Consider the following 27635-nt stretch of genomic DNA (forward strand, 5'->3'; position numbering starts at 1 on the left):
AAATTCTAGCCTCAAGTAAATGAGTCAGCCTGCTGATCTGGATTATTGACTTTCTAGGACTGCTGAAAAGAAAATGTGAACAATCTGTACTCAAGTCTGCTCGTCTTGTCTTTGTGCTATTTTTAGTTTATGCACTTCAGGGGGCTGGAGGCTGGCATATGTCACCTCTAGACTGATGTCGTCACATTTTTTATGATACATTTTATTTAAAACAAACCTAACGCATTACTAAATGTATATTGCCCATGACTGGCTTTCCGCCTGTCTATTTGATAAAAATGCATTTGACTGCATAAATGTAACTTAATCTTAGACTTACTGAAATCATAATCTTCCATGTCTTCCAACATAATGTTCCAATTTTCCATGTTGTTTACAGATTAATAATTCAGACATGCTTTTTGATCGTTTTCAGTGACCACTCTATTCTCTTCTGTGTTTGGAATATTAAAATCCAACATCTTCCAATATGCATGAGGCAGAGTTAAAAATATGAATCTTGATATTTTAGTTGCTGAAATTATGGCAATAGACTGGAATAAGTCTGAAGATGCAAGGAAATTGCTGATAATCATGATTTCTGGTGAGTTAAAAGTGCAATATTCTTTCAGAGACACCAGCAGATTTCCCTAACATGTGTTATATGTAGTTATATTTCTTACTAAGATAATATGAAAATGCAGTTTAAAAGTAATGTTGTTTTATTGTCACAAAAAGTTGTGGAAAACCTGTTTATGCTCCAATCAGCACACTTGGGTCTGTTTGTGCTGCTCCAATCAGGTACTGCCAACAGGGTAACAAGTTGCAGAGTGCCCGCTGGTGGACCAACTGTGCAATATCAACACATAATGTGTTTGAAGGGTGTTTCTCCCTCTCGTTTTTTCATGCATCAGCTGTTAAACACTGATATATCAGCAGATGGCTAATATTAATCAGGCCTTAATCCTTATCCATTGGCCTGTCATTAGCCCTAGTTTTCAATTACTATTTTTCTTTTTTGTGATTAATCTTTTTTTTCTACAAATAAGGACTATATTAATTGGACTGTGGTGTAATTTTCTGTGACTTGCTGTGCAGTTAACTGTAAAAACAAACCTTTGGAGAAGTAAGTGCTTTCAACAATATCAGCATTTTATTTTTGCATTAATTAGCAGGTTTCTGTGAGTGTGGATGCACTTTTATAGCTATGTTAGCTAGCACAAATGAATAGTTTGGTTCATCCAAATATGTCTCCAAAACACCAAAATAGTAATGGTTAATATTCCAAGCCACTTGAGGTTTCGAAGCACCCTAAATGAGTCAATCGAGAAACATGGGATCATGTCATGGTGGATGCATCCATCGTTTATAAATACAGTTTGTATTTATTAAAACCTCCTTTTAGTTCAGTCATCATATGTACTTAACTGTGTGACTAGGACTTTGGTGGAACTGAACTGATTGTTCTTTTAGTACTTCAGAATTTCAGTTTTTGACTTTAAACTGACTGGATATCACTTGTGGCTGATCTGTTAGGTAGTTCGGTTTGTATGGTGGAGAGCCCTCCTGTGTATGACCTTGCTGATTTTGCTGTTAGTTATTTTTGTGTTATTAGACTGTTTAATTAATTAGCATCATTATTTATGCATGTAATTTTTGTTTTTGTTATTGTTTAAATTATTTTTAATTCTTAATAAGTTTTGCGTCTGAGGACCCTGTTTAAAAAATTACATGGTGCATCTCAAAGGGGTTTTTCCTCTAATTAAATTTTGAAATAAAACCTCAGTGCAGGAAAAACCTGTTTATTTACTCAAGAAAAAACATTTATGGTTCAGTTATCACATTAAGATTCTTTAACTGGGGTTTTTGTGATGATTTTTTACTCAGTTTAGCACAAAAATACTGGCAATTGCTGTAGTCACATCACTTAAAGTGGTTTTAAATCTGCGCGTTATTATGTTAAAGTAAGACAGATTTTCTTGGACTCAACACAGAGGGGTGGATCTTTCAGTTTCTGCAGCATAGAGACACTATATTAAGCATTAAGGGAATTGACAATCATGAACAGTTGCTGAGAAAGGTGTCACATGGAATTATTTATCTATAACATTATTGTTTCTTTGGCACAGCTAAAAGAGGGAAAATTTAGGAGATCTTTCAAATTTTTGGACCAATATTCTGTCATTACCTTTTCACCTGTTTGATTTTGGAGGCAGAAGAAAAAGACTCACTTCTAAAAGAATCCTGAATAAAAATATGGATATGACAAATGTTTTGCCACGACCTCCAGTCACACAGTGGACTTTCAGACATGCCCTCTTTTACATGTGAACATATCAGAGCTGTATTTGAATGACTATGAGAACTAGCTGCGTCTGATCTCTTAACTTTGACATATCAGAGGCCTGAACTGCATGCCATCGTGTTAACTGATAGGCAGACACAAAATGTCAACTATACGTGGCTCCGGTATTTAATCAGCTCTGCTTCTAATTTGCAGTATGATTAAAAAAATCCTCTGTGATGCATTTTTGTAATTCCCAATCCAGGAGTGGGGGCAGCTGCTGCACAAACATATTGACTCTGCTGTCAGTGACAACAGCAAAGAAAGTCTGGTAAACTTCATTAGGTGATGACAGTGCGCGTTATCAGTGCACCAAATCTTTTGCTCATATGGCAAAACATAACACACCCAGCATGATTGTCTCTCTCTCTCTCTGTCTCCCTCTCATGGGAATGTCCAATATCCCAGCAGTCGTGTTATGGAGACAGTAAGCCAAAACAAAGTAGGCAAGTACATTTACCTACCTATCTTTCCTGTGATGATGATTTGCGAATTGCATCTGCCATGCATCAGGTCAGCTATATGAGTGGCCAATAAATGTTCCTATCTGGGCCGTTGATTGTCTTTTTTTTTAGAAGGGCAGGAAAACCGCCATCTTTAGCATGTCACGTTCTTGCAGAGCGCCCGGTCTCCTCCTCCTTATAAAATGTCTCTGCCAGAAAACAGCAACATTAAAAGGACGTGAGGAGTATAAAAGTGACCTGAATGACAGAAAACTGTCACATTATCAGAGCGATGAAAGCGGCAGGATTACGTATCTCATGTCTGAATAGGGCATATGTCCCTCCAGAGATCAGAGCGATGATATGTCACGGTCTGGCTGGCAGACCGTGGGGATGTGGGGAAGGAGGACCCAGGCGCGGAGCTCAAAGTTCAAGCAGTGTGTTTATTTACAGAGTGGAACAAAAACAACATTAAATCCCCGTGTTCTCCCAGACTCCCGTGTCGTGTCTCTGTTCGTGTCTCTGTGCTCTCCGCTCCCGTGTCAGCACCCCCCGGTGCTCGCTGCTCTTCGTGCCTTCCACGCTCCTCCTGCGGGAAACAATAGACGCAGCCGTCAGGACACAAATAACCGCGGGCATACACTTACACACATTAACTCAATTCAATGGGACGACTAACGTGGAGTCTCAAGCAATGATCCCGCGTCGGTGGGAGCTCCAAGACTCTCCTAAGTAGCTCCCCCGACGAGCCCTGATCAGCGGCAGGTGTGTGGCTTCGGGTGTGGCCAGTCCTTCCGCAGGGCCACACCCCTCAGGCCTGCAGGTGGCTGAGCTCCATCCTCCAAGCATCCCCGCAGACATAAACACACACACTCACATCTACAATCATGGAGGAGAGCAGCAGCAATACCAAAATACATATAATAATAATAATAATAATATAATACATAACTGCTCAGGGATCCTGGGTCGCCCAGTCCCAGGACCCTGACATGATACCTCACCATGCAAATGGAGCTGGAGTTCAAATCTTTTGATGGCGTGAATAGAAGTAAATTCTCAAAGTATCAATGGACACCCAGGGGGCATACCTACGGTGTTATGCACAGATATTTGCACTTTCATCAGAAAACTATTAAAAAAAACCTAATTTCCCATGTCGGGGAGGACCTGTTTGTACTTGTTTCTGTCAAGAAAAGAAATGCTTTCAAAATTTAGGCTCTTTTATCTATTATTGATTTGCTTAAAGTCATCCATGGTGTTATGTATTCTCATGTAGTCAGCTGTTGCTTTGTGTTTTTTCGCCTCAGTCAGAGGCCTCTCTTCTCTCCAATTTGTACAAACATGGCACCTAAGAGACTTCCTGGAGCACCAACTCTGTTTTTATTGATTCTGCTGTTGATTCTTTTGTGTTATTCAAGCCGTGTGGAGGGCAGTGCAGCTCTGAAAGTCCTGCACAAAAATAATTATTGCTTTAATTATGTAACTGTAAAACAAACAATAAATCTGCAAAGGGGGAGGGGGGTGATTGCTTTTTAATAAAAACCACACTTTGATTTAAGCAGTTAGCGTAATTTAATGCTAACAACCCAGTGGAGCAGTTTTTCAAAAGTCCACTTCTTACCTTGAAGATACAAACACGCTGATTTGATAAATATGTGAGCAAAAGCATTACCAGCAATTGGTTTCCCAATCCAAAACACATTTGCATACTAATACATGCCCATAAAATATAACATGGTAATCAAATGTCTGGGAGTATGACACTGCCCGATTGATTCTGCCCTCCTGATGATGTGGTGTATTAAAAAGAAATGGTCAGTGGAGCAGCTGAGATGCATCTTGGTAAATGCGATGAAGTTTTTAAGGCATCATCAAATAAAATGATGCTGTTACTTTCCTGAAAATCTTGGAGATGCTGTAATTTTTACCAGCTTTCCCCATGAATAGGACCTTGATCACTCCATGATTTAGTGTGTCACGTCCAGTCAGTTTTCATTCCTTTTTTCCTCCCTCAACACGATCTTGTTGAGAACTCTGCCAGGCAGCAGGATGCACAGGCCAAAAATATTCCCAATACAGCCACAGATCATCCAAAATATATTACGCCAGGTATAATGCTCCCTTCTGCGCCGGCGACAGGTGCTGTCTCAGCCAGACAGTGCATCTGGTGATGTGGGAATATTTGAAGCCTCTGTCTCCTTCTGCCAAGTGTAGTTTTTAACAGCAATGAGCAGCACATCAAAAACCATATGCTGACCAGGCTCCCGTGCTCAAACACGCATGATCAGGGATTGATTTCATGTCGGAGTCTGTCATCAAATGTATTATTTCACATCACAATATTTCAGATGCCGAATGTGTAAGGTTGCAGGTTTCAGCTGTCCATCGCATTCAAACACACACTAGATCTTCTCTATGTATAAAACAGAAGTGCGTACATCACTCTGCAATATCACTTCATTGCCCAATGACTCAAAATTGTGTCACCTTACATAATTACATTACTCCTGAGGTTTGCTTGGTTATTTGCTCTTATGTAAGAGCTTTGATTGGCTATGATTAAAAAACAGTCTCCAAAGTATAATTTCACAACAAAGATTAAGTCTTTTGTTTTTTCAGTACGTTCTGTGTCCTTAATGATGGATTTAATCCTTATGTTTGTAATTTTCTAATATCTGCTCGTTCCTTTAAGGCGCCTTAAGTATTCAGACTCACCCTTGGTCAGGTCATAGCTTTTCCAACTGTTGGTCTTAAAGAAACCTCCTGTGTGGTTTTGGCAACGTGGGTTTGATCACTAACGCTGGAAAATTCCTTACCTGCCAGACTTCTGGAGACTGCACTCATAAAGCCCGTTAAAATCACACTCCAGCCTCCGTGCTTCTCTGTAGGCACTAAGAATTCAGTTTGGTAGTCCCGATTAGGTTCACGTCAAACGTGTGGGACTCCACATCAGCAAAATTAATTTATCTTTGTCATATCTGATCAAAGAATGCATTCATCAGATGTCTCTTCGTGTTCTTAAGCAAAATTTAATCTTGGAGTTTGTTGCCAAAGAGTAAGCTAGAGTTTGAGTTTTTTTCCTTGGATGCATCCATAGATGTTGACATTATGCAGCGTCCTTCGCGCTGTCTGAGCTGCCACAAACTGATTTCCAGTGCCAAATCTGAAGCACTTTCCCATCTGTTTTCAGAGCTTGTGCAAGTATTACAGTGTTTATGGTGACATTTTGGGAAAACGGCCACTACTGCTCTGATTAGAAGTACTGTGGCTTCTTCGGCACAGTTCGCTCCAGAAGTTTTCGAACAGTGAGAACAGTTGAGATGTGAACCTGCCCAGAAAAAATGTCCTTGGACAGATGAAACCAAGACCAGAATGATGAAAAGAGAAAACCACAGAGAAGGAAACAAACAGCTCATGATCCAAAGCATAATGCATCATCTGTCAAACATGGTGGAAGTAATGTTAGGGCATTGCCATGTATGGATGTCAGGTTAACAAGCAGCTACTGAAGGTGTGCAGCAGTAAAGGCCGAGCAAAGCATCTCAAGGGAGGAAACATATTTTTGCACAAACCATTGAGGGGAAACACTGGACCTACGAGAAGTCAGAAAACAACTAAGCGTAACATTCAGCCAGTAAAATACATTTTTCTTTTTAGAAATGTAAATTAAAAAATGCAATGTGATCGTAAGGTTTCTGTTTTTGTAAAACATTTGAAAATGAATTGATAACAAAAATAATTATATTTTAGCATTAAAAATATTGTTTTGATTCAGTTTCTGTTAAGCACTGTATTTGATATTGAGGAACTAAGAACTGGATCAGGTTCATATTGATAAGATTACTATCATGATTTTTAAAGAGAAGTGATTCTGACCTGGAGCTTTTAAAATTTGCAGCACATTTAGACCATGATGAGTGTCTCTGACGGGGGCATGGAAGTGAAAAGTACAAGCTGCCTGGATCATTTTTCATCGTTTTGTAGCGATAAACAAAACCTTTGATTTTTAAATGCCGTTACAGCACATACGCACACCTGCCAAGTTAGTCCCAAATTATCCCCAAATCAAATAACTGGAAAAACTATTGGAGAGTGCACGTTCTGCCAAGGTCAATGCTCTCAAGTTTGGAAATTCAGGAATAGGGAGTCAGATTCATACCACAAGGTAGGGATTTCTACCTTTACCAAGGCCCTACCTGTACACTAAGTTTATTTACATTGACCCTGTTAGGTTATGATTAATCTTGCAAAAATACTTCTACAACGGTACTGATTACACACGTGTCTCGGCTCTGTCATTCGTCCACAGATAATCACTAAACAACGTTCTACATGCATGAATCTGCTCTGCTGAAATCAGTCACTTTCTCAACTTTGTACAGAGTAATGTTCTTTAGACATTACGGCATTCTGCGGATTAATAAATGTCTTTGCTTTCATCAATAATGGATCGTGTAAGAGATTGGCGCACTTGTCATGCATGAAAACGAGAGCACGTTCGTTTTTTGGTTAAAAATTAAAGCGTGAATTTATTCCATCATTACATCAGATTGTCTAACAAGGCAATGATTGTCTACAACTGTCCTGTGTCATTTTAATGTTTCAGGTCCTTTTCAATAATTGATATCTAGAAAAAATCTCATTGTATATTCATAAGAGCGGGCCAGTCCCAGCTCAGCACGCTGCGCAGTGTTCTTGTAACCCTGCTGTTCTTACAGTTTTGGGTCAGACACACTTTTTACATGACCATTTTAATTAATTAACTTTGACTGGCAGCTGCTTCAGACATATGCAAAGAATTCTGACATGTAAACTAATTAGTTCTGGAACTAAAAAAAACAAACCAAAACAATCACAGTCAGACTTCATGCATCCCAAATACAGAATCCTAGATGAGAGTTAATGTTACCTTATAATAAGTCCTCTCTCCATCTCTCAGACAGCATCGAGCCTCAAAGACTACATTTCTGCACCTTGGCACACTTTCATAATAACTTTATTTTCCCTTTCTTTCCTCCCTCATCTTGTCTCACCTTTTGCATTTTAGTCTCCTCCATAGGGGCTGCGTCTTTCTTACCTGTCTCTTTCTTGACACGGTGCTGCACAGAAACACAAATGCCCTCAAAGTCAAACTCACACAGCATATAGTCATAGCCACAAACACAGTAACAAAGAGAACAAGTGCAGGCCCCTTATGAATTAGACAGAATGTCCTTTTTGGTGTTTGGCATTGTGCTTGTTTTTTCATATTTATCAGCAATGAAATATAAATGACAGAAGTCATGCAGAGTTAACATATACCACATATATCCGCACATACAACAGTGACATAAAAAAAGAGGACTAAAAGAATTGGCTGAAAGTCTGCCCCCCTAACAGATGAGCACACATTTCTCAGAGTTACTGAAATTTTGATGTGGGATAAGGCTGTTGGGCTGTTAAAAGACTGCGTCTAGAGGGGAGCAGGCAGCAGGCAGCCGTTTTTATCGAGGACAAGCAGGAAGGCACTTGGAACTCGTGTCAATGTTAAACAAATAAAAGTGTGATATTTCAAACAAGCTCTTTCCACCATATTCTGCCATCAAATCAAGACAGCAAACATTTTTGTTTTGCAATTTAGTGTCTGGTGGGTGGATAATGATACACGCCGTACTTTAGCAAACGCACGACAACCCCTGGAAAAATGAACCGCGGCAATCGAAGGTCAGGAGAATCACATCGAAATGTGTAATTTGAAAGCAAAGATGTATTAAGATTATTCACAGGTGATGCACTGCACCTGTGGAAATGTGAAGCCGTGTCATCTAAGTGTTGTGCTGTGCACTTAAATGTGTTATTTTTGTTCTGGGATGATTTTGATTTAATTCAGTAATTTTTAGTTTAATTTGTTTTCCTGACCATTTTCTCTGAGATTTATAAAATGTAAGATTGTAAAATATGAAATTTCTCTATGAATAAATGACTGTGTGATTTTACTGACAGCTTTACTTTAGATCGGGTGTCAAACATACAGCCCTACAAGTCAGAATCATCTCACCAAAGGGTCCAATGCAGCCCACTCAATGACTTTGGAAAACCTGAATATTTTAAATAAGAGAGCATAAATTGTGGACCTTTTATTGTAATTTCAGCAGTTTTTACAGTCTTCTTGCTGACAAAGACATAACACTGAGACTGCCTTAGTAAAAATGACAGCTTTTTAAAAAAGATAAACTTAGTTTAAATTAGATAACAAAAACATGCCTTTTTCACCATGTACAATAGAATATTTGTAAAATTCTGTGAATTCACAGGTAAATTGTGTTGTTTAATTACAGGATAAAGTCCTGTTTTTCTTTATTTCTAACAGTATAAACCCGATTAGCCCGATTTCATACAGCAGCATTTCTTTATAATATGGAAAAAATAAGACCAGCATCATGCTTACAATTACACTGTTAACCCCTCAGCCATAAGGAGCTGATGGGGCATTGTTGTCATTCTTTGTCAGGCTGCCAAGAGGGGGGTGTGAACAACTGACAGTTAACTTGAGAAAAACTCACTCAGGATTTTCAACTGGATACCAAAGGAATCTCAGTGTCCTTGACCTTAAGATCAAGGTCAGAGATCAAGTGTTTTTAAAAATAATGTAATCACATAGGATTATCTTATACCATAGCTGCATCTGCTAGGAAGGTGATGGGTAGCTGTGGCAGCCAAATAAATTTTTAATTCAGACATCTCAGGGACTGAATCTGTAGTTAAACTTTGTAACACTGAAAGTTGGAGCTCTTTTTTTATGCATGTTATTAAGCAATAGCTGTAATGGTCCAGCCTACTTAAGATGAAATTGGAGTACATGCAGTCTATGAAGTTAAATGAGATTTTCCCCCCTGCTTCAGATGTTTCTGTTCTTCAAACACGACCATGTGAAAGGAGTCTGATTGCGCTCATTCATTCTTCAACTCAAAGAACCTGAGCTATCGACAGCCATACTCAGTTACAAAATCAAGAAGGCGTTTCATTATAGATAATAATGTCTGACCCTAAGTTAGACATTCTGTGGTGAGTGACAGAAGATACTTGGATTAAATGTACAGGTTCCCCTTGAATGTGGACTTGGTCTTTTGGGGGGCTTTTTAGTCTTTATTGAGGTTGAACAGTGTAGAGAAGACAGGAAAGCAGGGAAAACATGAACGTAGATTTGAAACCAAACCTCTGTAATAGCCTAAAAGCATGTGGGTCAACCTGGTGCACTATATCCGTGCTTGTGGATTTGATGTTTGACTTTTCTATGATGTTAATTTAAAAAAGGAACAAGAAGAATTTTCAGTTCCTCTTAACCAATAATGTCAGAAACCCTTCCATGCTGCTTTAACTGCAAAATAAGAACCTTCATTAAGATGGACACAGCTATACTACACGGACAAAAGCACTGGGACACCTACACATTACACTAACAGGAGCTGCTCAGCCATGGAAAAACATGCCATGAAGCTCCCGGGACACACAGTGATTGCGCTGATGTTAACACCAGAGAAGGCTTGGAGGTCTGCAGATATTTATTCAGCAGAGCGTTGGTGACTTTTTCATACTTTTTATGGACTTTAACTTTATGCAATCTGCCACTTTGTGGTCTGTGCTGCTGTGGATCCTTCCACTTTGCAATATAACCAGTTATAGTTAGTCGTGGAAAATCTAGGAGGGAAGAAATTTCACAGACTAGCACACCTGAATTCAGTGGGCTGTTTGGAGCTACACACCCATGAAGTTTTGCACTTCATTGTGTTGACAGTGTCTGTGCACATACAAACAGACACAATGACTTGACACCTGCCGAACTCCTGAAACCTGCTCTCATGGTAGCGTCTGCTGATTTGTGTCTGTAAAAACATTTTGCACAGAATATACACACATACAAACATACGTACAAAAAAATTAAAACAAGACCAGCCACACCACATTAACACTGCATTCAAATTTATTAGGACGCACTATCTAGTCTCCTCATATGTTGAAGTAATTGTAAAATTGGCTGGGTGCACTTACAAGTACTATAAGGACTGTTTTTAATTGAAAATGACATGCTCAGTCCCCCGATGAAAGCCCAAGAAGCTGAGAGCTGCCAACATGCCTCGGAGCATTCAGTGACGCTGACTGGTTTGTTTTGTGCTGCTTGAAGTTTGCATTTTAAGGTCTTTGTAAGAGCCCAGAGCATTGATTAACAGCTCTATTGAAAATCTGCACAATGTTCGACTGCTTCTTCCTTTCTGTTTTCACAAAAGATGCAGCATGTGGATGTGTGGACCACTTAGAGTTGTTTGGCTTATAATTACTCTTGAAATGCATTAACTGATTCCACGTTTTAAAGCAAACGACCCACCACTAGAAGCACCAGCCCGTCAGTGTCATTTCCAGTTGACAAACTGATATGCTGATTCACCATGTCCGCATGCTGACTTTCAGTTCTTGGAGGCGCATTGATCTCACCCACCTGTTATTTATCTTGCTTGCTCTTTGAGGATAAACGGGCTGAAATGCATCATCTCCTTTTTGGTGCAGCTTGACCTCAGCGCTTTTCCTCCAACTGGCAGAATCAGCTAATCATTCTGCACAAAATCATCCTTTAATAAATGACCGAACAAATCTGAGAGGTGGGCAGAGATTCAAAAGGTCTGGAAGCAGGCTAAGCTGCACCTCATTACTAGGTTATTGTCGAGGATGCAGCCCAAGTAATTAAAAGGCAAACTACTGATTCTCCTCCTGTCTGATCCTGATCTCCACAATATAGGTTTGCTCCTGTTACCCGACGGATTCTTGTTCCATTTAACTCATTCAGTAATATCTGCAGATTTTCTCTTTATGTTGGCCATCTGTTTCCCTTTGTTTGCAGTCTTTATGTTAAGCTAAAGCAACTAGCCGCTGGCTGTAGGTTCTTACTTATCTGCTTCTTTGTGTCTGAAATGAATGGAGAGATTTAATTGGTTGCCAACAGATGGGGTAAAACCTACATAAAGGAAAGGCATAGCTGCAAAGTATCAAATACTTTTGATGTATATTATCACAATTAAAATGACATATCTGATGTAGATAATTCCAGTATCACCATTAAGCACTCAGTGCCATGAATGTCAGCTGCAAGTGCTGTATTTCTAGTGACTTTTTTAAAATATCACTTTTATCAGCTAAAATTGATTTAAATGCTAAATGACAGACGGATGAATGTTAAGCTGTCAGTCTCATTTTTCATACCCATTAAATGTAGTGTGTAGTGTTTGAGAGTGTGTGTGTCTAAGTGTGTGTGTGTGTGTGTCTAAGTGTGTGTGTGTGTGTGTGTGTGTGTGTGTGTGTGTGTGTGTGTGTGTGTGTGTGTGTGTGTGTGTGTGCCTAGTTTCAATATTTACTCGCCTTGCTATAAATTTCATTCAAAAAACACTTTCTCTCTTTAAGCATTCAGGTTTCTCACGATACTTGAACCTGAAAACAAGCAGATTATGGGCAAATACTGCAGTCTTACGGTGCTAAATTGTCTCTTAGGAGTCCTTAACAAATCAGAAACATGCACACGCATTGATTTATTTACTGTCTGTGCAGCAGTGAAAAAAAGAAGAAACATCCATTGAACGATATTCACCCCTTCCAGCCATTTCCTTTCTGTAAATCTGACATTGATACCTAATGATAGTGCTTGCCACTTGTTTACCTGCATTAGACCAACTCCACACCACGTCTGACATGTTTACAGCAGCCAGCGTGCCCGAGATGTTGGGTGACTTCGTGCAGTTCTGCTCCCATCAGTCACACATTAGCGTCTCTGCCTTGCCGAGGTCTGTGTAAACATCACAGGCTACAGTCGCTCTGTGTCCAAACTCAATAATCTATATTAGGGTGACAGTGCACTGGCTCAGTTAAAAGACAAGACTGTAAATGACTCAAGACATTTGCTGATTCACACTGATTCAAACTTACTTCTGAAAGGTAGAATTTAATGCATATATATATATATATATATATATATATCAGAATCAGAATCAGAATACTTTATTGATCCCTGGGGGAAATTATTTTTTGTTACAGTGCTCCATTTTAAACCAACATTAAGACAAGACAGACAATACGCTAACTAAGAATAGTACAATATATACATATATATACATACATACATACATAAGTCACTTATAAATAAATATTTGGAAAAGAAACATGTGTAGTTGTAGCAGCAAACAGTGTGTTAAGTGGATGCGTTGTACAGGGAGATGGCCACAGGCAGGAATGATTTCCTGTGTCGTTCAGTGGTGCTTTTCGGTAATCTCAGTCTCTCACTGAACGAGCTCCTGTGACTGACCAACATGTCATGGAGTGGGTGGGAGGTGTTATCCAACATTGTCTTTATCTTGGACAGCATCCGCCTCTCCGACACCACCTTGAGGGAGTCCAGCTCCATCCCCACAACATTGCTGGCCTTACGGATCAGTTTATTAAGTCTGTTGGCATCTGCTGCCCTCAGCCTGCTCCCCCAGCATGCAACAGCATAGAGGATCGCACTGGCCACAACAGACTCATAGAAAATCCTCAGCATTTTCTGGCAGATGTTGAAGGACCTCAGTCGCCTCAAAAAATAGAGACGACTCTGGCCCTTCCTGTAAAGTGCTGTGGTGTTTTTAGCCCAGTCCAGTTTATTGTCAATGTGTACTCCAAGGTATTTATAGTCCTCCACAATGTCAACACTGACCCCCTGGATTGAAACAGGGGTCAAGTGTTTCCTGGTCTTCCTGAAGTCCACGATCAGTTCCTTGGTCTTTGCCACGTTGAGCTGCAGATGATTCTGCTCACACCACGTGACAAAGGAGTCGACCACAGCCCGGTACTCTGTCTCATCATCCCTGCTGATGCATCCAACCACCGCAGAGTCATCAGAAAACTTCTGAAGATGGCATGTCTCTGTGCAGTGGCTGAAGTCTGTGGTGTAGAGGGTGAAGAGGAAGGGGGAGAGGACAGTCCCCTGTGGTGCCCCTGTGTTATATATATATATATATATATATATATATATATATACATACACTGTATATATACTGTATATATATATATATATATATATATATATATATATATATATATATATATATATATACATACATACACTGTATATATACTGTATATATATGTGTGTATAAAAAGGCAAGCTCAGAGTTTTTTTTCTTTTTCAAGGATTCCACACCTTTTAAAACATTTTCCTGAAATATGCCCCTGAAGACGTCACACTGCCATCTGCAAGTTTTTTCCAACTGAGACACAGTTTAGCACAGACTGGCTGGTAATGTGACGAGCATGGTTAGCTTCTCACAGTAGTATTGCAGCCAAATAAAACTTAGAAACAATAAAGGTGGGTGGCCAACTCTTCTTTTAACTTCTGTGCACTATAATCTTTCCAAACGCTGAACTGCTCTCTTCAACAGAGACACGGACTCCTTTTTCTTCATCCTTCTCATATATGTATGCATTATGCACTGGCTGCCAGATTCTTAAGACAACGCTGCTAACATTGCCAGTCTCGTCAAGTCATAAGCAAGTATGAAAGCCGACATCAGTGCAAGTTTTTTTGGCGTGCGTGTTATTTATCGACCGGGTGCATCGGCCTGGAAGCGCAGTATGAGATGCAGCTTGTGTGCATCCAGCTTGTGTGCCTCTCTTCTTAATGCAAATGCAATTAGCATTTAAGGGACTGCGCAGACATCAGAGGGAGAGTGCACATTTTGTGGTCGACTACACATTCTGGTACATTTATTAAGGCTCGCCCAATAGTCAGGGGTCAGCGTTGGGAGGATGAGTCTCAGATTTGAAATGAGCTGTTAAAGGAAGGTTGTGCAGAGTAGCAGGATGGAAAGCTGAGATCATTAAAGCTGAACTTGAACTTGACACCAGAGCTAATTCGAGCGAAGCCACTGTGGAGATTGTGATGTTGATCTTGATCTAAGCTGCCGTGGCTTTTATTTCCCCAAACATTTTATGTTCCGAGTGACTCCTGCCTCACATGCTCCAGTAATTTTCTAACTTAGCGTTTAATCAAGACCTCAGTAAATGGTTCGGAAAGTTAAAAACTTCTTTTAATGGGGGACCTTTATTTCAGTATCAGCACATTTTTATTTGCTTTTCTAGGCTTGATTTCTTTCTTGATTTATCACCCCTCTGCATCCTAGTTTCACTGTTGAGGTGCATCTTTGGAGATCTCGTTTACAGGCGGAAAGCACCTAAAGACAGTCCCAGTTACTGATAATTAGCTTCTGCTTTAGAAAATCAGACGCTAATTTCATGCAGATTCAGATTGCCAGTTCAAATATGCACATAAATCTGGCCCTGACACTAATATTTTAGAACCGGGTATTACAGGGATAAACATACCAAACTGAAAATATATATATATATTTTTATGATAAAAAAAGAAGCTTTTATGTATCACTCACACTAGAAAGAGGGTGGTGAGATATTTTAGTTTGGAAGTTGTTGTCCTGTGCTACCACCGGGGCTGTGCATATCAAAAGAAATGCTAATATGTTTTAAGTTATTGAACCCTGAGAGTGCGGAGAACAACCTACCGGTTTGATATAATGCAAAAAACCCTGCGTTTGTGCTCCCGTTAATGTGCAGTTTAACGTTTTCTCTCGCTAAAGAAACTCGCCCTTAAGCAAAAGTAGATTTAATAGCGATCGCTGCTACATGCTTTCTCAGGAAAAGGGCAACACATTTCCCAGGTGTTTCTGTACCAATACCGTTGAGAACAATATTATTGCTACAGCATGATGAAGAGGAGCACTAAAGAGGCCTGTTTTACTGATTTGTTATTGGACTCATTTTCTTCCTCCCTCTCTAAGCTCTCCACTGCAGCTGCATTGTTGCTGACCACCGATTTGACCATATTCGAAATCTGACTGTATAATACAATGTTGAGCTCTTACACTGCACTGAACACTTGACATAGGAAGGTTGTGCCTAAGGAGGTAGAGAAGGCTGGGCGCTAATCAGGAGGTCGGCGGTAGGGGTTTCGATCACTGGCCCTTCCAGTTTCTGAGCACGATGCTGAATTCCAAATAGCCCTGATGGATCCATCAGCGTGTCAATGTGATAGATGAGAGTTTCATGTGTGTGAATAGATAGATTTGAGTGGTTAGTCAGGTTAGTAGGGTGCTATATAAATGCCTGTCAGCTTTACGCATATGACAGCAGATCCTTATTTAGAAAAATAGCAAGACAAATTTGATCAACTCTAACACGAAGCAGCATTTCCACACGCACAATTCAGATTTGTATGACAGATGCCTAAAAGAGAATCTCCACCAAAAACTGTTTGCATATTTGTGCAAATGACTTTTGCCACTTAAATTCCGTCAGTGACTGACTAAGCTTAATCTGTTACAAGAGGCCTCTGAAGGTTTAAGGAGAGATATCGAGTGGAATACCACTTTAAGGTATTTTGGGGAAACAGCCGTATAACCAAGAGCATAATTTGTGTTGTCATGTAGAGGCACTATGTAGGTCTGCTTCATTGGCGATGAATGAAAGGATGAAATTGTGGACTGATAGATTTAAGCAATTACGCCCACATGAGCTTTATTTAATAGGAGTTGGGGCTAACATTGTTGAACCACAAAATGTGCTTATATCCGAGGAAAATCACTCTGGGTTGTGTTACAGCATGCACGCAGACATCCTCTGATTCACTGTCACTGAAGCTGCGGCTTGAGGGGCTCGTTAATGCGAGATCCTGCTCGAACATTGGGTGTGTTGTCTCGATTTTTGACAGATACATCATTTTCACAAATCTAGATTCAAGTTCAGCTACGAAAACAAAATTTTTTGTTCTTTTAGACGAGGCTTATTTCCTGCTTGGAGGCAAACTTGTTCAATTTAGAAAGCATGTTTAATAATCACAAATGAAAAAGCTCCTTGCAGTCTGTTCCACTGCAGTAAATCAGCCACTGGGGGAAAAAATAAAAATTCCTTTTCATAGTCATTTTTTTAAAGAGTGAACACCAATTTTTGTTGGCAGAGAATTATCTCACTGAACATTTTACTTCATTAAGATCTTGCTTGGCCCTCATCTGGCAACATTAGCATGAATGCTAACAGTTATCCCTCATGACACATCACAGGAGTCAGAGGATGTGATTTTAAGCACAAATGCAAATCCTCCAAGACAGCGTGAGCACTCAGTGACCCAAAGTTTTCCAGCTACGTTGACCGTTTTGAAAACTGCGGTGCAGCACACTCTGACTCCCAGTTATGTTAGCTCTGATGCTAACTCCAGGGAAAGTTAGTGTAATCTTGTCCCATTGGTTGGAGCTGACACTAATTCCCTGGGACAGGAGTGTAGCGGTGTGTGATTTAGCGGCGTATGCTAAGTGCTGCTGGAGCTCCGGGCTAGTATGTGGGCACCAGGGCAGAGAGAGCAAGCTGGGAAAGTACTGCCTTCACTAACTGGCCTGATTAGACCGGGTGTGAGATGACATGGATCAGATACACATACTAACCCAGCTGGAAAGACAGATTGGGAAAAATTAAATAAAAAGAAAAAACAACATGAGTGCATTAAGAGAAAATGAACAGATACGGATGATTAGGAGAAATGGGTGGAAAGTTAAAAACCAAGAGAGGGGAAAATGAAGAGATAAAAAGACAGTAGGTTAATTTTGTGGACGTGATGTTTCCTCCTGGGGTGTTTTTCAGCTCTGCTGGACTGTGGCGGTGTAAGAAATTGGCTGAGATGCAACGTAGCATTTGCATCATGGTTTCATTAGCTCTCATTCAGCCCAAGGCATTTCACACTGCATTTCCTCTACTCATCTGCTTCTCTTAGATCTGCTCGTATTACAGAAAAAAGAAGGTAATACAGAGTAAGCTGAAACAGGGAGCAGGAGCTTGTCTCAGACTAGAATTTGGTTAGGATATAGAGCTAAAGAGCATTTTCATCTCAGCAAATGTTACTGATTGATGCAGACACTTGTGTGGGCCTTTAGCACTTTGGTTTCCTCTCATATCCCCCACCCCAGGAATGAGGTAAAATCAGATTATTTATTTCGGGGTTATTTTATCTGTTAATAGCTGGCACTTTGCTGTGAATACTGCCTGAAGGCATAGATTGTGTTCAAATAAAAGCAGACAGTGGAAGGGAGATTTGGGGCATCTCATGAAGGCCGATTAGCGGTTAGTTAGGTTTAGCCCTGGTCTCCATGCGGTTGCCGACTTTGACACTGAAAGAAGTTATTTTTGAACACTAGAGGACAAAAAGAGGATGATGGGCTTCTAGTCGCAGTCATTTCCTATCATCTAATCTTTGGTTTTGCACTTGAGATTAATCATTAAATGCATCTGAGTCACACTGTGTTTAGATAAATAAAACCCAGTCTGTGAGAAAGCTTTGATATCACTTCTGTGCCTTTTGAAGACATGTGAATACACTGCCAAAATTTATCCTGCCTATTAGGGAGTAAAGTACTGTAGATTTGAACATGTTCTTGTTTTTTTATGACTCAAAATCATTCTTTACATTAAAATAGTAAAGATTTCACTTTTTGTGGCGGAAACTGTGTGACTTGTTGGTTATTTTACTTAAAAAGTCTTGGCTATAGATTTTATGATCTCCAGGATTATTATTTTAAGATTTAAGATGTTCATAAAATATGAATATACAGGTATTTTCTTACCTTGACAGTGCACGGTGCTGCATCTCTCATCTGCACCTGTGACATGCTGCTGATAACAGGCAGAATTTGTCAAGGTAAAGAAATATTGTTACAGGCTCAGTATATGAGCCCCGCCATCATTTCAGGAGTAAAATGTTCTGTTACTGGTTCTTATTTGTATTGATGTGTGTGTGTGTCTGTGTTTTACAGGGTATAATGGGTGTAGTGGGCTGGATGTTGCTCCTACTTTCCCATATGATGGCGCCTGTGGCATCCCAAAAGCCCCCAGGGCTCAGCGTGGGCGTGATCATGGGCCAGACGCGCGCCGTTATCGACCAGGATCTCCGACCACCTCGGCGCCCCGAAGATGCGCTCGATGTTTCCGTGGTCACGCTGAAGATGAACCAAACAGACCCAAAGTCTGTGATTACACAGGTGAGAAACGCATTGGCATTCACCAAGCATTACACACATGAATGCATCGCCTGCCACAAACTGATGCAAGAGTTTGTTTTACTTTGTCCCAAGGTGTGTGAGCTTCTTTCTCGCACTCGTCTCCATGGCATCGTGTTTGCTGATGGCACCGATCAGGAAGCCATTGCCCAGATCCTTGACTTCCTGTCCGTTCAGACTCAACTTCCAGTCCTGGGAGTCCACGGAGGCTCCTCTATGATTATGGCTGACAAGGTCAGTGACCTGACGCAATGTTGGCCATTTCGAGGACACACATGCAAGGCGGACTGCTTTGCATACATCAGTGTTTGTTTTTTGGAAGTGAAAATAAGGACCCCAATTAAGTTTTGTTTTCCAGATGTTTGTGGCACTGATATAGTCCATATAGTCCACTTGGTTTCCAATATGAAAAATGTTAAGCTCCATGCGTTACACATGTGAATTGCATGTTCTCAGCTGGTAGGTACATGAGTAAAAAAATCATTTGCTTCCAGTGAGTTACTTTGGGGATGCCTCTTTGAGGTTGTTTGTCTTATAAATGAATGCTCTAGATGAGAAAATAATACACTGGGAGGTTTCTGAATGATGTGTGTGCTATCAACAGCTCCATCAGATTAGTGTTTGTTTAAGTTGAAAGTGGAAATGCTGCTGTCAAAGTTAAACAGAATTTTAATTGCTCTGAATTGATGGCTGCTATCACCCGAAGTAATTTTATGTTAATTAGGCTTTTAAAAGGTTACAAAGTGCACATTTAGAAGTGAGGTGTTTGTAAGGTCAGAAGACGCCTTTGCATGGAGCACGCTGCATCCTCTGGTACATCATTTTTATTTTAGCAGATGATCGAGGATTGTTTAAATATGTAATAATGCATTTTCTGCTTTGTCTAGAACTGGGCTATGCAAAGCCTAACCCCCCACCCCCAAAGAAAACCAAAAGAAAGAACAAGAAAAAGAAATCCTGAGCTGTATGTAGCTGTATCATGTCTAGTGCTCAGTGGATGCAAGAAAAAACAAAAACGACAAAACAACAAAAAAACAGATTTCTAGTTTTAAAAGAAAAAAGAGGAGATATCTTTTAAGAACGGGTATTTGTGTGTTTGTGTGTGTGTGTGTGTGTGTGTGTGTGTGTGTGTGTGTGTGTGTGTGTGTGTGTGTGTGTGTGTGTGTGTGTGTGTTTGTGTGCGTATGTGTGTGTGTTTATTTTGGTGCGGTGCTCAGTGCAAAGTTAAGGATGTACATTGCTTTCTAAGCTGAATTCTCTCTCTGGTGCTGGCTCTGTAGACCTCGCTGACTGACAGACAGACAGACAAACACAACTGGTTCTTTAGCTTTTAAATCTCTCAGGGCACAGCAGCCAAAACACAGGAACCAATAACTGCCGCAGTACAGCAGCCTTTTGAAGTGCTCCTTGACGGGGGATGCAGTGCGCGAGCGTGTGCGAGAGAAAAAGACAAGAAAGAAGGATAACAGAAATGAGGAGTGAGGTAAAGGAGACAGAACTGGCTTGAAGGTGAGGGGGTCTGTGGTTGTAACGTGAAGGTCAGCAGTTTGGACTCCCCGCTGAGTTTATAACGATAGGGGAAATAAATAAACGAAACTTTTCTCGCTCTCAATCGCTGCCGTTAATGTTCCATTAAACAGGGTACTTAGCCCCCGACTGCTCTAATTGAACAGCTCGGTGGCCAAAAGTACAAGAGAGCGGTCATTTCTGGCAGCTCCCAGGTGTAAAAGTGAGTGTGTATGGCCTGTAACTAACCAGCTCCTCCACAACAGCTCCTGCAGGGTTTACCTGTAAATAACAAAGACTCCATGCCTGGTTTAAATTGGGGCAAAACCATCCCACTAGCAGGCAGGTATGGAAGAACAGTGAATGAGCAGATCATCGAAAATTCTCAGACATGCGGTTGCTCGAGTTCACATCTACCTTGTCAGATCAGAAATGTAGGGAAAGGACATGAGAGGGCACAAGTGAACTTCCTTGTGCGTGTTAAAGCTTCCTGTAGACACGATTGGGACTATAGGTTTTCATTAGCTATTGATATATCGTCAACAACTCACTTCAGTATTGCTGTCATTGCACAGACATGAGCTTTACTGACTCACTGACTCGTACGCCCTCCAGAGTGAATACACTTGTTATATTGACAGTGGAGGTAAACAGTGAACCAGCAGCCTGCGCTCACTACAGATGAATAACGACCAGAGTTGCCACCATAGCTAGGATTATGCACTTGAATTGGAAGGACTCAGGTGACTGTAATCTGCAGTCCACTGACATGTAGTCGTGATATTTTACACACTGTACCTTTAACAAGAGATGCGTATATTTTAAAGGGGAGACATGATCACCTCTTTGAGATAAGAGGTTTTTTATTGCATATTTGCAGATAAGGCGAGCCACATAAAAACTGCTACAATGCACATGGCATGATAATAACAAGATGTGGCGGCTAGTCATAGATAACTATTATTTTCTTTGGGAGGCAGATATGCTATGTAAAAGGCCTCTTTACACATTTGTGAATGGATACTGTTACTGTTCAGAATCTTAATAAATAGATACAAATACATAAATTCAACAAAAAATATTACATTTAAGAAACAATCAAAAGTTTGGTATTTTTATTTGATTAGGTGTAAAATATAGCTGGCATTTATTTGTTTATTAACCGATTGATTCTTTTGATAATATTTCTGAGCGTCAGACATACTGGTGTGCTACAGCATTTGCTGATGGCGCCTATTAAAAATAATTACAGAGGTGCCGAGGACTCTCAGTGAGGCTGACACATGCTTTGCACTTGATGCTCCCTCTGTGATCGTGACAGCTTCACAATAACCCCCTTCAGCACTTTTTTTTCAGCTCTATTAGCTCCCATTAATCTCACAACATCAGACACATTTAAGCAGGAATGGTCTGAAGACTTTGAAAAATAAAAACAAACCAACTCCAGCAAACATGATTTGCTGTGGAGGAAGAAAAGAAAAAAAGTCTGGCTATGTGAAACATCTCTTGGCAGTGTGACCACTGCTTTCATACCTGCTGTCAGTGGTGTAGCGATAATCTGGAGGATCGAAATAAATCCCAGTGGGCTGGTAACAATTCAGCTTGATTACTGTGGACTAACAAACAATATTGTGCTTTTTTGCAGCTTGAGCGAGTCGTGTGCTCTCTGTCACCACGTATACATACACTTCACTCTGTTAGTGTGCCAATCAAGTTTGTACTAGAGGAGTGGAAAAATGAGCGGATCCTCCTGTGGTACCTTGGGTATGTTAGCTGGCCACAGTATCAGTTTAGACAGCATGCTTTAGATGGAGAGCAAAAACAGAAGGAAGAGGATGATGCCAAGAAAATACAGAAGAAAAAAAAAATTGTGCTCTAAAATAATGGATATACATAGAGGTGGGCAGTGCAAGTGTGAAATCCTTGGTGTTAAAGCAGTGTTAAGCTGCCAGAATGCCAACTTAACTGTCATGATTGTGTCACATTTCAAGTAAAGGCTTTCTCCAGTTGTCACTTTTATTAGCTATAAACAGGGATGGGCACTGCAGCGATCCATATAAACTGATAAAGAACCAGGGTGAGGTGACTTAAGGCAATGACTCTCTATTTAAAAAATAATAATAATAAAAGTGTTAAAACGAGGATTTATATATATATATATTTCAAGTAGGTTTTTTGTCAATTTGAGTTTGGCTCAGTTTTTTTTTTTTTTTCATAGTAGTGAGAATGTAGCTTTGGGGGCCATTTTTAAACTGATCAGAACCATCAGTATCAGTGATTTTGGTCAACTTTCATAAAAATAATAATTATGCTTATTTTTACTCCACAATGTTTGTCTTAGAAGCAAATCAGGGAATTGAAATTCGTGCCCCCAGCCACCTTTAAAAAAAGCAATATTGCTTTTTAATGTATACATTTTTCAGATATCTTGGCAGGTTACCATATCTCACAGTTAAGCAAAGTCTTAAAGGTTGTTGTATGTGTACATTTTTCTGGTTTTGCAGGCTTCTGTATAATAAAGTACTGTAATAACATAACGGTGCATGACCACATCCAGTTGGCTTGGATAGTGCATGTATGTACAGGGATTATCTTTTGTTCAGCATCTTGTAGATTGGAATGAGGGAAGCTTGGAGACTTATGCGCAGGATTGTTCTGTCAGATTTATGGATTTCAAGAATCTTTCATGAATCCTTTGGAATTACCAGGATTTCTGAAGTGATTACTCATAATTTTTGGCCATCTTCTACTAAGTCACCAAAAATACAATGAGGTATTTATACTGTAAGGGAAAGGCAGAGGTCCTGTTAGTTTTATATATATTTTAGTGCTGTCAGTGTTAATCTCGTTAAAATGACGTTAAAATGACGTCATTTTAATATTTTATACATTTTAAAAATATATATAATTTTTTTTTATTCCCCTCTCGCCACTGCGGGTGGTCTATCCTTCAAGCTCGGGTCCTCTACAAGAGGTCTGGGAGCTTGAGTATCCTGCACAGTATCTTAGCTGCTAGGACTGCGCTCTTCTGGACAGAGATCTTGAATGTTATTCCTGGGATCTACTAGATTCACTCGCCTATTCATACTGTCATTATATTAATGCTGCTATCCTGTATATATTGTACATACTATTGTTTGAGTACTAACGATTGTTTTTTTGTACTTTTTATATTTTACATTTATATTTATTATTGAAACTTGCACCAAGGGAGTGGCACTCCAATTTCGTTGTACTCTGTACAATGACAATAAAGGCTATTCTATTCTATTCTATTCTAACTTGGGGATCACTGCACCGAGCCCTCCGACTACCACTGGCCCCACTGTTACCCTCCACATTTTCTCGAGCTCTTCTTTGAGCTCTTGGTACTTCTGCAGCTTTTCGTGTCCTTCTTCCTGATGTTGCTATCATTCAGTATTGCTACATCTATCACCTGGTGTGATAGACCCCAGCCTCTATAGATCTTGTGCTCAATAAGCAGCTGGATAGCGTAGTGGCAAGCAGTGTTGGTCAAGTTACTTGAAAAAAGTAATCAGTAACTAATTACTGATTACTTCCCCAAAAAAGTAATCCCGTTACTTTACTGATTACTTATTTTCAAAAGTAATTAATTACTTAGTTACTTAGTTACTTTTTTAAAACACGATTTACAACCTGAAGAGGTGATAAAGCGATAGATCTTTCAGCCCAATTCTACTTTTTCTGCATAATCCATCATACAAAATGTAATCAAATGGAAAAGTCTCTTTTTAAAACTTGTTTTATCAGTTTTAATCTTTTAACTTTATGCATCAAGCAAAAATTTAATTATATGCAACATTCTCTGACTTGAATAAATTAGTTTAACATTTAAACCTATTTTCTGCACATTCCAGCACATAAAATAAAAATCTTTTTTGTGTTTACACTCACTCTTTCAAATAGATGCAAGTAAAACACAGCAGAAAATAAATAAAGTCAAAGACTCAGCGGTCCTGTTGCTCTATTTTCACCTGTAAAGCAGGACTGCGGTAGGCGGAGGTTTACCCTGGTGCAGGTGTGCCGCAGCGGTCAGTTGAAGAATCCGCGAGTTTCTCTGTGAGTTTCCCATTACGTCGTAGCGCACTCGGTGCTTGCTTGGAAGTTTAGGGTTTTTTTCACTGTAAAAAGAAGTTTTCTTCCCACGAACGATGGACGCTAATGTTTTTGTCACTTTTTATGGAATCAAACTCAAAGTAAGGTCAGTACTTCCACGCTTTAAACGCTGCACGCTCATACTCTCTCCCACAATCGATATGTGATCCATTGTTGATCTGCACACAGCTGTTGTCACTAACGGCGCACTCGCTTACGTCACTGTCGTGAGACATTCTCGCAAAAAATCACGGTTTTAGTAACGCAGTAACGCAGCGTTCCTACGGGAAAGTAACGGTAATCTAATTACCGTTTTTGCAATAGTAATCCCTTACTTTACTCGTTACTTGAAAAAAGTAATCAGATTACTGTAATCTGATAACGCAGTAACGCGTTACAAGTAACGCGTTACTGCCCATCTCTGGTGGCAAGACTATATGGAACGGGAGTTATGAGTTTGACTCCATACCAGGACTTCTACATCCAGTAAGGGTCCCTAGGCTAGACCCCCCCTATGCTAACTAAGCCTCCCTCAAACATGAGCAAGAGACATAAATATGAAGCAATACCGGCTCGGACGTCACACCTGGCAAGGTCCACGTCAGGTGTTGAGGAACAATTACACCCTGAGAAGTGGGCTGCTGGAACAAGATGGCTTAAGTGAGCACATATTTAAATGAACCGTCTACCAGGCTTTCATGTAGCTTCTTGCAAAGCACAAAGGAATTTTGGACTGCTTGTCATCAGTCCTCTTTAAATACAGCTTCTGACTTAAGATTGGATTAATGAGTGGATTGTTCCTCCAAAGACTGCACTGGATCTAGGACCCAAAGTAGCCCCCAACCATGATGCTCACTCCACCGTGCTTCACAGTTAGAACAAGTTTTCGGGGTACAGTTAATTTCATCCTTATCATAGTGTTGTGGATTTTTGTCCAAAGAACAAAGTGTTCTTTAACACCTACACCTACTTTGAATGTGGTTTGCATGCTATCCATTCCATTACATCTTTTTTATACAGATTTTTCTCATCAATGATACATGAACACAGTTTTTGCTGGTGTTTTCTTGTCACCCTTGAGTTCTTTTTCAAATCTTTCAGGATTTCAAAATGTATTCTTGGTGTTATCTTTGCAGGACGCCCACTCCCAGGGAGAATTGCCTCCATTTGCTGACAGCTTGTCTTTGTGGATTGATGACCAGCTAGGTCTTTAAGAAGCTTTTGCAGCCTTTCCAGCTTCATATGTCTCTATAAAGATTTTCTAACCCCTTTAAAAGTTGTTGTCATCGAGGAATGCTTCACACAAAGCTATATTTCCTCAGAAAAGCAGACTTTGTCTTTAACCAGATTTTGTCTGCCTGTTTTTGTAGAGAGAGGCACCTCTGCAACCTACGCATCCAATCTCATTTCCTTAATTGTTCGCTTACTTTTTCCTCAGTGTGTTCAGTAAAAAACATGAAAGGTATGGCAGTTTGTTTGTTCTCAGTTCAGTAATTTTGTCTTTGTCTATATTTGTGGCTTTGAGAATTTTATTATCCGAAATTCTGATAAGTCCTGGCGGTACACCTTATAAAAGAAGCTTTATACCTCAGGGTTATTCTGCAGTTGCACACTAGTAACAGACTGGCCCTCTAGATAGTAACCTTATCCACCATCACCCTACATTGTTATTGTACAGCAACATTTTGGCTGAAATTAAGTGAGTTAAATCAGCCTCTGCCAGCTGCAGACCAAGATGCTTTTTTTCTCCTAATTAAAGACAAACAGCTTAGAGATCTGTCCACTCTTTCCAGCTGTCTTTCTCTCTCTTTTCCAGTCTCTGCCTCCTCCTCATCCCTCATAATGCGTGTCAGGGGATAAACAGTGGGAAGTTTGATGTTGTGCAGTTAGGAGAGAGACATGGTTAGGGAACGTGGAATGGATGTGGACAGAGTGTATGTGTAAGCCCGGGAGAGGAACAGGATTAGTTTGGAATGCTGTGCTTCCATTTCAAAGAAACTGCTTTGGGAAATAAGACATGTTGTTGGCTTTACCTCAGCCTCATATATGCTCGCTTATTCTCTGCCAGCCTTGTTCATCTCGACTTTAAACTTTCTATTTTCACATGTGTGTGTGTGTGTGTGTGGAGGGGGGAGCAGAGGGTCACAGTGTGTAGGAACAGGAACATGCTGAAATGGAGGGTTGTGAATTAAACATGCATGTTCTTTCTGCTTTGCTCTGCCACTGTGGTCGGATGCTACTCTTAGTGTCTCTGTATCTGCGTGTGCATGTGTGTGTGGGTGTGTGTGTGTGTGTGGATGTGCACGTCTGTCCCAGCCTGGGATGTCCCATATCAGTAGGGGCCATTTGCCCAGGTTCTCTGCTGCGACTCTTTAATATTTAACACCTGCTCCCCTCACCTGCTGTCACTTGCTGAAGACACATTACTGTGTCATTCACTCGCTGAGCTCTTCCACGCTTTCACCTCTAATTCTTTCCCTTTCTCTGCCATTTGTTTCCTTCGTATCTCCCTGTCTCCTCCAGTCCTACGTTTCTTTCTGAGCCTCCTCTGCTTTTCCCTTCTCCCACACATCTCCATTTGTGCTGCCACCTTATCCTTCTCTCTTCTGTTTTTTCATTTTATCCACTCTTACTTCCGTGGTTGTTATTCTCAGAAGGCTCAGGTTGTGTGAAGAACAGCCAGCCATGTTAGAAGGATTTGGGAAGTCTTGCTGGCCTTGAAGCCTGTGAAGCATGCTTGGATGATGGCTTTGTGGGTCTGTATGTGAGAGAAATAACAAAAAACCTCAAAAGAGGAGGGAGGGAAAGAGAGAGTAGCTCGGTTAGTATGGTTGCAATGGTGACTAAACCAGACTACATCATTTAGTCCTGTTTTCCTGGCTCCTGTGCTTCTCTGGCTCCACAGGGTTTGATGCCTGGTTCCTTGAGCTTGGCTGAGCACCACTTTGACACAACCGACTGGCAGTGTGAACCACATTTGAGGTCTTTTTCTCCAAATATAGTGAATCAATTATGACTAATTAAAAAAATATGAAGTATGTCCACACTAGCAAAGGTCTTTATCCACACTAAAATACCTGAAAAATAGGAAGCCTCTTCTCTGTCTTATTGTTTTGGTCGACAAACATCTAAGCA

At 40.3% G+C, this 27635-nt stretch overlaps 1 protein-coding gene across 2 annotated transcripts in view; it reads left to right on the forward strand.

Moving 5' to 3' along the window:
* LOC147327506 (glutamate receptor ionotropic, NMDA 2A-like) overlaps window positions 1-27635 on the forward strand; it is a 129806-nt gene that overhangs the window by 12606 nt on the left and 89565 nt on the right. The window contains exons 2-4 of one of the 2 annotated variants that reach the window (XM_086295168.1): window positions 18455-18520; window positions 18636-18860; window positions 18954-19112. In XM_086295168.1, coding sequence (XP_086151294.1) covers window positions 18642-18860; window positions 18954-19112 — 378 coding nt within the window. In that variant the 5' untranslated portion in view covers window positions 18455-18520; window positions 18636-18641. The remainder of the gene's footprint in view (window positions 1-18454; window positions 18521-18635; window positions 18861-18953; window positions 19113-27635) is intronic. The other variant, XM_086295167.1, reaches the window with a different exon arrangement.

The sequence above is a fragment of the Aulonocara sp. 'chitande type north' Nkhata Bay genome, linkage group LG6 (assembly GCF_057382095.1).
Source record: "Aulonocara sp. 'chitande type north' Nkhata Bay isolate Kocher_YH1m ecotype deep benthic linkage group LG6, A_spYH_male_GT1.1, whole genome shotgun sequence".
Lineage (NCBI taxonomy): Eukaryota > Metazoa > Chordata > Actinopteri > Cichliformes > Cichlidae > Aulonocara > Aulonocara sp. 'chitande type north' Nkhata Bay.